The 10,291-nt window shown below is 63.4% G+C and overlaps 1 protein-coding gene across 3 annotated transcripts in view; it reads left to right on the top strand.

Annotated features, from left to right (window-relative positions):
• The window catches only part of RBBP8NL (RBBP8 N-terminal like), a 17,976-nt gene extending 9,798 nt beyond the window's left edge, over positions 1 to 8,178 (top strand). The window contains exons 5-14 of one of the 3 annotated variants that reach the window (XM_046677957.1): positions 360 to 472; positions 1,042 to 1,114; positions 1,642 to 1,772; positions 1,926 to 2,008; positions 2,280 to 2,455; positions 3,062 to 3,782; positions 4,046 to 4,178; positions 4,655 to 4,725; positions 4,822 to 4,966; positions 6,720 to 8,178. In XM_046677957.1, the coding sequence (XP_046533913.1) occupies positions 360 to 472; positions 1,042 to 1,114; positions 1,642 to 1,772; positions 1,926 to 2,008; positions 2,280 to 2,455; positions 3,062 to 3,782; positions 4,046 to 4,178; positions 4,655 to 4,725; positions 4,822 to 4,966; positions 6,720 to 6,850 (1,777 nt within the window). In that variant the 3' untranslated portion in view covers positions 6,851 to 8,178. Of the gene's footprint in view, positions 1 to 359; positions 473 to 1,041; positions 1,115 to 1,635; positions 1,773 to 1,925; positions 2,009 to 2,279; positions 2,456 to 3,061; positions 3,783 to 4,045; positions 4,179 to 4,654; positions 4,726 to 4,821; positions 4,967 to 6,719 lie in introns of all 3 variants that reach the window. The other 2 variants (XM_046677956.1, XM_046677958.1) reach the window with 2 other exon arrangements.
• Positions 8,179 to 10,291: the final 2,113 nt, after the last annotated feature.

The following is a 10,291-nucleotide window of genomic DNA, read 5'->3' as shown; positions in this document are numbered from 1 at the left end:
AGGTGAGCAGGGAGAGGGCCCCCAAACAGCCCCGCTCGTGATGGGGCGGCAGGGGGAAGCAAAGATGAGAAGGATTCCATGAAGAATGAGTTTGGGAAGCTCTGGGGTAACTAACCCAGGGAGGTTTCTTCACTGCAGGACCTCTCAGAGCCTTAAGTAAACTGCATTTTCAAGGTTCCTTCCCGAACCCAAGAAAACATGGAATGCTTAGCCGGCAGGGCAGGGGATGTGGCAGGGCTCCCACGGAACACAGATTGGGAAAGGCAGGGGACATCCTAGGAGCGAGGCGATGAGGGTCCCAGCCCCCTGTGGGCCTCCACCCGCCTCCTCAGAGTGGCCTCTTGCCCCCTGCCCTGCAGGCTGCGGGCCGGCCTGTGCGACCGCTGCATGGTCACCCAGGAGCTGGCTAGGAAGAAGCAGCAGGAGTTTGAGAACTCACTTCTCCAGAACCTGCAGCATGTCTTCATCCTCAGTGAGCCCTCCCTGGGGCCCCTGCGCCTCAGTGTCCCCTCCTGTGGAGGACCAGTGACCCCCAGAGCCTGCTCAAGCTGACATGGGGTTGCAGGGAAAGGGGAGAAGGCAATCCCAGCCTAGGCCATCTGGGGGGCAACCCCACACCCCAATTTACAGACAAATGGTACAAGGCCCCCAGCTGACCCATGCATGTCCCTCACTCCCAGTCACCTGGGTGGAGGTGTCCCTGCCCTCTCAGGGCCTCAGCTCCCTCCTCTCTGTGATGAGGAGGGGTCCCGCAGAGTCCTGAGGTCCTACTGGTCCTACTAAGGAGGAGGACAAGCCCCCTTCCCTTGGGGGATGCCCCAGGGACAAGCTTGGGGGGGTCCCACCACTTTTCGCAGCCTCAAGGCTGGCGCTGTTCACTCAATAACATCTAGTCATCTGCTCACGCGGAGCTTCACGGGGCACCTACTGTGTGCCAGGCTGGCGCCAGTGCCCATGTCACCTCTGGGGAGGACAGAGAGGGGGCTTCCCTGGGGCTGTGCCTCCCCTCCCTGGCCCTTCGCTCATCAGTGCCTTTTGCAGCCAACGAGCTGAGCCGGCTGCAGGAGGAGAATGAGGCCTTGAAGGAGGAGGTGAAGCGGCTCCAGGGCCCTGGGTGAGTGGGGAAGGCACCAGGGGGCGGAACACCCACGATCCCCAATACCCTGCCCTCAGCAGGCGCCCGGCACAGTCTGCAGGACACCAGGGCACACAGTGCAAGAGGGAGGGGCAAGGAACACCGTGCCGGACCCAGGCCCAGCACTGGGGTGGGGGTCCCACAGGCCGTCACCACAGAACAGAATTCCAACCTCCCATGGTCTGTAAGCACAGCCACCCTGTACACGGACAGGAGCCCCAGGGGACACCCTAGAAATGGAGCGGGTCCCCAGCACGCACTGCGGCTCCAAGCTTGAGGCTCTGCTGGAGACACCTCTGTGAGAGAAGCCAGCGGGGGTCTGCTCCACCCTGCACTGTGAGGTGGAGCAACTGCAGGCAGCGTCAGGAGAGCTGTCCTTCCAGGTCACCCGGACGTCTCCAGAGAGGTGGCTTGGCCCCCAGAAGGGCGCCCGGGCCTCTCTGATCATCTCTGGGGGGCTCTACCCTCCCTCACCCTCCCTGCCTTTGCCTCCTTTCCGGAGACAGGCCCAAATCCCAGGGCACGGAAGGCGCCTCGGATCCCCCCTCACCCCTGCGGCTCCCCTCCCTGGGCACCCAGAAGGCCGTCACTGAGAAGCCACCAGGAGGCCACAAGGAGGCCGAGGACGACCACCTAGGTCTGGGTCCATGGGGAAAAGGTGCCACAGGGGACGGGAGAAGCCAGGAGGCCCGGGCACCACAGGACGGTGGGGTCTGTGGCCGTGGGGCGGAGCTGCCCACCCCTCGGAGCGCCTCCCAACCTGTCCTGCCCACTGCTTCTCCTCCCACAGAAAAGTCTCTGGGGTACGGGACGTCTCCAGTGGCCAAAATCTCCCCGGGGGCCAACCTGCCTGAGCCACGGGCCCCAGACATGGTGAGGGCGAGGGACCCAAACCCACTCCTCTCTACCAGGCAGCTTGGGCAGGAAGCTGGCAGCTGCCAGCCCTGCTGTGTGCCAGGCACTGCCTGCCAGCCCCACATGGCATGTGCCTGTCCTCTATGCCAGGCAGGGACCACTGAGCTCCATTCAACATGGGTGGAGGCGAGGCTCAGAGTGGGTGGGTGACCTGCCCAAGGTTGCACAGAGAGCCAGGGCAGAGGGCAGCAGCTGGCCTCACCCAGGCTGACCCATCCACTCTGTGCAGAGCCCCCAGCGCATCTCCAACCAGCTGCATGGGACCATTGCCGTGGTGCGGCCGGGGTCCCGGGCCTGCTCTGCTGACCAGGGCTCTGCCAATGAGACACCCCCACTGCCACCTGCCAGATGTAGCCCACCCAGCCCACCTTGCCCACCTTACGAGAACAGCCTCCCCCTGGACAGGTGAGGCCCCGCCCACTGCCACCACCAGGAGGGACCTCAGCTGAGCACCCAGTCTCCAACTCTGTCCCACCTTTCGGGAAGGATTCGTGGCCCAGGGAGCCCCTCTGATTCTCCCACCAGCAGCCCCTGACCTTCCTTGGCTTCACTCTCCCGGACACCCTGCCCAGAGCAAAGTTCCCAGGTGGACATCTCCTGAATGGCCAGGACCGGGTGGAGGGACATGGGGGAAGGAGATGGGCCCCACACCAAGCCTCTCATGGTGGTGTAAGACCACTTTGGGTGTCTGAGAGGAGCGTGGGTGGGGTTGAGGTAGACACACGGTTGGGCCAGGTGGCTCGAGGTGATGGGGCAGGTAGCTGATGCCCAGAATGGGGAGAGGCCTCAGTGTGCAGGACCCTTCTCGGTGCTCCAGGTCACCTCTGATCAGGTCCACGACTACCCACACGGCTTGGCCTCCAGAGCTGGGGTCCCAGAGCCCACCCCTCTCCTCTACCCACCCTGTGACCCAGGGCTGCTCCCCTCAACTCTCTGGGCCCCGCTCCCCACAAGTGAAATGGGGCTAATGGGAAACGGGCCATGGCCACTGGGCTTCTCCTCCCCTCACAGCCTCCTGCGGGCTTCCCAGCCCTCCGCCGTGACCTATGAGTCCCTGAAGCGCTCCCTCCAGGCTGACCGCCTCTGCCTCCTGAACCACCACCTGTCCCTGCACCTTCGGAGGCCCCACAGCAGCCCCCAGGCCTCTGCCACAGCCCCCGGTGGACCCTGGCCCCAAGGCCTGAAGGCCGGGGAGGCAGAGGCCTGGGAGGAGCCGGCCAGCCTCCTGGGCCTGCCGGGCACCCTGGTGGACGTCAGGGACCCGCGGCTAGAGGGGGCACTGCATCTGCTCCTGGCCCAGCAGTTGCGGGCACGGGGGCGGGTGGGTGGTGCCAGGCTGAGGGGCCTGCCCACCCCAGGCAGGACACCACCTTCCCCATCAGCGGGCTCTGACTCCGAGGTCCCCCAGGGCCCTGAGGGCAAGGCAGCTGGGGCAGCCCTGCTCAGAGGGCAGCACACACAGCCCACAGCCCCGGGAAGTCCTAGGAGGAAGGAGGCCATAGCCCCACAGGACTATGTCCCAGACAAGCCCCTGGACCTCTCAGAGAGGGGCCGGGGCAGGGATGCCTCCAAGCCCACTGGCCAGCTGGGGTTGCTCAGCCCAACTGCCCACACGCCCAGCCCCACGCTGCCCCAGGGAGCGGAGCCACCTGTCCAGTCTGGGCCCCAGGGACTCAGCAATGGCACCAAGGAACCCAGAGCACCAGACCCAGGAGAGCACCCCACACCCTCGGTAAGGGCCCGACCCTCTTCTTGGCCTCCATGCGCCCCCACCCCAGGCCAGCATCCAGCCAGGTCCCAGGCTGCCCTCTTCCCTCTGCTCCACCAAGCCAGTTCCCAGTGACAAAGCCTGGCTGCCTGATTCACACTAGAGAGGAGTTGGCTGACCCTCCAGCTGCGGCCCCAGCCAGAGTCCCACAGACTTTGCCCCAGGCTGGGTTGGGGGGCAGGGCAGTCACCTCAAATGAACTCCAGCCCCTTGCTTGCTGCCCCCAGGACCCCCCACATCCTCTCCCAGGGCCCCAGCCCAGCCTGCCCTCTTCAGGCCGGATGGGAGATGAGGCCAGAGGGAGGCTAAAACTGCCCTCCTGCCTGCAGACGCCTGATGCTGATGGCCACCCAGATAAAGGTGAGTACCCCAGGTCACGAGAACCCAGGAAGTGGTGCCGTAGTGGGGAGGGAGGTGCAGTGGTCAGCGTCAGCTGGGGGGGACCTGTCCCAGGGTCCAGCTCAGCCCGTGGGCCTCACTGGCCATACCCTGCAGACCCAGAACGGACTTGAGGGCCCAGGGTGGGCACGTCGCTGACCATAGGCAGTGAAGGGAACAGCATCCTAGCAATTAGGGCTTCAGGGCGGGTAGTGAGCTCCCCGTCACACAGCAACCAAGCCAGGAGACACCCCTGCTGGTGGGGTCATTGTACCAGGCACTGGAGACACTGGATCCGGGTTCGACCCTAGGGCGGGTTACTCGGTCCCTCTGTACCTCAGTTTCCTCGTCTTCAGAGTTGTTGCCACTTGTCCTAGTGTGGCAGGCTAGAGAGGCCTGTGCTTCCGCTAGACTCCTGGGCCCCCAGCCTGACCTACCTTGTACCCTGCGTCCCGCAGGGCTCAGCCAGGCTGAAGCACAGCGGCCAGAGGCAGACGACCAGGATAAGCCAGACACCTCAGACAGAGAGGTGGGTCCCCGGCCACATGTTCGGGTGGGGCTGTCTAGAGGGCTACCCAGGCTTGGAGGGAGGGTCCTGGCACTGACCATGCACCCGCTCCCCCAGGTGGGCCTGAGCTCCGAGTCGGGGGCCACGCCAAGCACGCCAGAGGAGGGCCCCATGTGCTTCTGCTCCAAGGAACGCAGGCGGGGCCTGCAGCAGAAGAGGAAGCAGGCCCTGGACTCAGACCCAGCAGACCTGTGGGGCGAAGGTACAGCAGCTAGGGGCGGGGGGCACAGCACCAACACCCCACCCCACCTTTCTAGCCACTTGGAAGCGAGAAACCAGCCCCTGAACCTCTCCCAGAGCAGGCCCCTTAAGCGGAGGGCCCCAGGGTCGGGCCTGTGTGGATCCTGAGTCCACTCCCTCCTCACTGCATAGCCAGGCTGGTGCCTTCAACCTGAGCTTCAGTTTCCCCCGGAAAGGAGGGGGCGATACCAGAGCTAGTGTGAGAGTCCAGTGGGACGAAGCCGAGCACAGTCACGACCACGGTCTTCGTCCTCACGGAGGAGAAGGGCATCCTGGCCACAAGCAGCCCCAGGCCTGGCCGTCCTGAGCCCCACTCCTCTCCCAGGCCCACCCAGCAGCGGGCAGCGACTCCTGGACCCTCTCGTCCACCTTCAATGAGGAGCAGCGGCAGAGGGTGCAGCCCTCTGTGTGTGGGGGGGAGGGTTGTTCCCCAGGGGAATTGGGGGCTGCTCAGTGTTTGCCAAGGGTGGAGCTGTGGCTCCTCCCAACAGGGCCAGCAGAGCAGTGGACCCCAGACTGAGGGTGTCAGGATGACCTCCCACTTCCTGCTCTGGCCACACAGGCAGCTCCGCGGGGCCTCCAGATGCCCACGAGAGCTTTCGAACGCCTGAGCTAATAATGGCTGCTGCCCTGGTGTTTGTCCAAGCAGGCTCACGATGCGGTGGGCTGGGCTGTGAGCGCCACAATGTGCCATTGTTGCTGGGAAGGTGACAGCGGCCCCTGTTTGCTCTGGGGAGTGGTGGAGGCCTGCATACCTGTCTGATTGCCAGGCACTTCCTGCTGGGCACATTCAGAACCTGTCCTGGTGGGCACAGTCCGTAGGGGTGCATGGGTGTCTGCTCCCACCCTCCACCCTGAGCAGGGCCCACCCCCCGGGCCTCCCACCAGGCCAGGACAGGGGCTCCGCAGCAGGCACCCACACCCAGCAACACCCACACTGGTGATCAGTGAGCATGAGGCCCTTGCTCAGCTTGTGGCCAGCACCGCTATGTGCCAGACAGGGTGCCCTCGGCTCAGCGCCAGGGACAGCACCCTTGTGTCTTGTGACCCCCGGAGAGGTGCCAGGTGGCATCCAGTCGTTACTGCCTTTGGGCCTCCTGCCCCTGCCCAATGATGCATCGTCTCTGTTTCAGAGACAGGGAACTGAGATGCAGAGAGGTGAGGTAACTTGCCCAAGGTCACAGAGCTGGTACATGGGGTCAGGACTCCAAGCTGACCTGTCTGACCCAGAACCAGAGCTCGTTCTGCACCAGAGACAGACCTGGGGCCCAGCATCTTGGCAGGTCCCAGGGACCGGATGCCCCTCCCTTGTGGCCCCAGCCCAAGGGCAGTCTCCTGGGGGCACCCAGCCAGTGTCTCAGGGATTCTGAGAGCATTTCACCAGAAGTTCAGTTTATCCAGAATGTCCCAGGCCCTCTGCAAGCCAGTGAAGGAGACACTAGGGCCAGGCCACCTCCAGGGTCACACCCTGGGGAGTGGGTCCACCCTTCCACCAAGTTCCCACGGCTCACCCTCTGTCAGGCCACCGCTGCTCTGCTGTCTGCTTCTGTCAGGAACAAGTGGATTCTGCCAGTGTGGGCTCTGAGTGACAACTGCCCATGCCCAGAGACTGTCCACGAGGCCCTGGGGAGTAGGGGAACCCAGTGTCACTGCAAGGGAAGATACAGAAGGCCACTGCTGTGCCTCCCAGACTAACCTCTGTCTGCTTCCCACAGCCTCCAAGAAGCTGTCCCGAGGGAGAAGGAACCCAGGGGAGCCCCTGATGGCGGCCGAGGAGCCCAGGGGCCTGAGGGACCCAGAGGACAGCAGCCCCTCACCCAGCAACAGCAGCTGGGAGGAGACCTAGCAGGCTGTGCCCGGGGTACCACAGCCTGCCCAAATGCACTCCCCACCTGACTGCCCATGGCCAGGACAGCCCACACCACCAGCTCAGCAGCAGCCTAGCACGGGCAAGGGGACTAGGTCCTGGCCCATGTGCAGAGGGGCTGGGAAGGCTGAGAGGGGGTCTTTGTCTTGTCTTTCAAACCCCTCCATCTTAATCCACCTCAGAAATAACCCTGCCGTCCTACCCTCACCCCAACATCTGCTCCCTTGGGGAGAGTGGGGGTCCGGGAGGCATGGGAGGCAGAAATCGCTCAGGCTCCAGCCCAGCCCTCACCTCCGCTGTGCACAAGCAGCCCCTCCCAGGCTGTGCCCCCTAACTCCTACTGCCCCAGATTCCTCTGGCATCGCAGACTCCCCGGGCCCTGCACGCCTGGCCCCCCCTTTCCTAATGGGGCATGGAGCTCCGAGAGGCGGTCTTGGGCGCCCCCTCGTGGAATCCCACACACAGGCACTGGGTGGCAAGTGCAGGGGAGGCTGGAGGGCAGTGGTGCAGTGGAGAGGGTCCCCAGGGTGCTCAGGAGACAAAGCTGTAAAGAAGGATGGCGTATGCAGTTGGCAGGGTCGGGGGTCAGCCAGGCCTCCACCTGCCTGGGCAGGTGACTCGAGAGGCTCTTGAATGCGTCCAGAGACGGGGAGGTCACTCCATTGCAGGAGGACAGGATCAAAACCAGCCCCATTTGCAGAGTTACAGGGACCAGGGTGCCCCCGAGGAGGGACTTGGGGGGGCAACAGAACAGAGAATGAGCACCAGCATACGGGACCACACACAGAGCCCCCTCCTCACTGACACTCCTGAGTCCTCAGCTGCACGTCTGCCACTGACCAGTTAGCCATCTGCATGACCACATGGCAGCTCAGAATCTACCCTCAGCACTTGGGGATATTCTGACACTTTAGGAGGGCATGTCTCGAGTGCCTCCGTGGGAGGAATGTAAACAGGTTCCTGGGCCCCACCCCAGACCCACTTGAGCCTGGGAATCTGTATTTTAAGAAGCTCCCAGGGGCAATTCCCCTGGACATGAAGTTTGAGAACTGCTCCTTGCAGGGCAAAGGTAGGACATGGGGCAATGACTGGGCTGGGTGAGGCCTGGAGCAAACTGGGAGTGCAGGCCTGACTAAGGAGAGCAATGGTCCCCCGCTTGCTCACTGCAGCCTGTCTGCCTGCTGGCTCGAGGGGCCAGAGGGACTAAATTCCCAAGAGAGAAGTGTAGGGGTGTGTGTGCATGTGAAACTTCCCAGCTGTTAACAGTTGCTTTGATTTTTCCGAAATCAAATAAAACAGAACCTGTGTACTGCATTCACATCGACTTGCAGGCTGAGTCTGGCTCACGGGCACCCTGGGTGGAGGAGAATCCACACAGGGCAGAGCCCAGGAGAGAGTGCAACAGGACCTGGAAGGAGACCGCGTTCCTCCCAGAGTCCCTTCAGCACCCTCAAAGCTGAACAGAGTGCCAGGTGGCAAAAGAGAAACATCTACAGGGCCAGCTCCATCACGGCACAGCAGACAAGCACGGATTTGGAGCTGAGGGGCAATTAAAGGGGTAACATCCCTCCATCACTCCATCCTCCCATTGCTCCCTTTTTATTTTCCTCATCTGACATCAGCTTAACTGTTAGCTCCCAGTTTGTCAGTCTCCCCTTACCTGTCGGGGTCCTTCTAACAGTCACAGCTGGCCAGGACGGAGGGCCCATCGTGCCCCATGCCATGCTCAGCACTTGTAGTCCTGGTCAGACTCCTCCCTTACAGGAAACTCACGAAGCACACGGTTAGCACCCCCACTGTACAGGCAGAGAACCTGAAGCTCAGGGAGGGTAAGTAACTCACCCGAGGTCACCCAGCTGGCAGGTGGCAGAGGAGCCTGAATCTGGAGCCCACACTCTTAGCTACTCCAGTCCCAGCACCCCCACCCACCCCACGCCCAGCATCAGCGGGCACCAGGACTCCCTGAGAGGGGCCTTCAATGCGTAGTTTTCCTTCCATTTCTCAGAAATGCCACTCCCCAGGAACACCTGACGGTGCACACTCAGTCCCCATCACACACTTGGTCAAACCCCACATTCTACCCAACAGAAAACTGCCCACTTTCCCTCCCAGGTGAGGGAGAGGTTGTGAAGGCCACTTTGGAAGGGCAGAGGGAAAAGGAAAGGGGACAGACTGGGCATTGGACAGCCTACCCGTGGTGGCAAACAAAGGTTGGTAGGAGGAAACACGGCCAAGGTGGGAGATGGGTAAGGGGCCTGCACGGGGAGCGGGCCATGCATGAGGGCCTAACGGATGATCACAATGATGACTGTCTTCATGCCACCTGAGACCAGAAACTCTCACCCATTTCCTTGATGCACGTCGATGCCCACCTCCTCAGCTCAAAGAGCTCTGCCTGCCGGCCAGGGCTGTGTCCACTTCCACCAACCCCAGCCCAGCACCTGGCACAGAAGAAACGCTGGAAAAATGTGCCATGCGTGATACACTCAGGTGCATTTACTGAGCCCTATGGGCTAACCAAACGGCAAGCACCTGGAGCCCCTTAACCTGACAATACCCTGAGGTCAAAACCACTGTCACCACCTTAAGGACAAATAAACCCACAGGCAGAAAGTTGGACAGAGCAGGTGAGTGGCACAGAGGTGGCTGCAGGACCCTGCCTCCCAAGACACAGGTGGGCTCCTGGGCGCTCCAGAAGGCAGCACCTGAGCATGACACTGGCTGTGAAGTCACCCGGGTGCAGAAGAGGAAATGAGGCCCACACACCACCAGGCTCAAGGTCACTTTGCTGCTGAGGGAAGTGCAAGACTCTGCCTGGGGCTGAAGGCCCGGACCGCCCCCAACAGCAGACAGGTGCCTGCTCCCCTCAGACCCTCCGTCCCTCCTTCAGTCAACGAGGGAGACCAGGTGGCACCGCTGGCCATGCCGGGGAGCCGTGGGGCTCTCGGGGGGGCAGGCACTGGACGGCAGGCGGCCCAGCTTCAGCCCCTGCACCAACCCCCCCACAGACACACGCCCCCGAGAGGGAAGCAGGCTCCACCGAGGCTGAGCACGAACGCCGCAGCCCAGCAAGGGGAACAAGGCGCCGGCACCCCGCGGCTGCGGCTTCCGAGGCAGGGACTCGAACCGCGGCGCCGCCATCGCCCGCCCCAGGCCGGGCCTCGCTGGGCGCCCCAGTGGGCGGGAGGGCGGGCGGGCGTGCGGCCAAGGGCTCCCTCGGGACCGCCTCTAGGACCCAGCAGAGCCACCCCCGCGCCCCGCCCGCCCGCGGCGCGGCTCTGGCCAACGGGCGAGCGCGACGGCGATGCATTTGCATGTGTGCGCGCCTCGGCCAATGGGCAGCGGGCGCGGGCGCGTGCGCGCGCGCGGGCGGTGGCGGCGGCGGGACCGGCGGCGCAGTCGGAGGATGGCCGCGGCCGC

This window comes from Equus quagga, chromosome 12 (genome assembly GCF_021613505.1).
Source record: "Equus quagga isolate Etosha38 chromosome 12, UCLA_HA_Equagga_1.0, whole genome shotgun sequence".
In the NCBI taxonomy this organism is placed as follows: Eukaryota; Metazoa; Chordata; class Mammalia; order Perissodactyla; family Equidae; genus Equus; species Equus quagga.
This window is presented reverse-complemented; position numbering and strand designations above follow the sequence as displayed.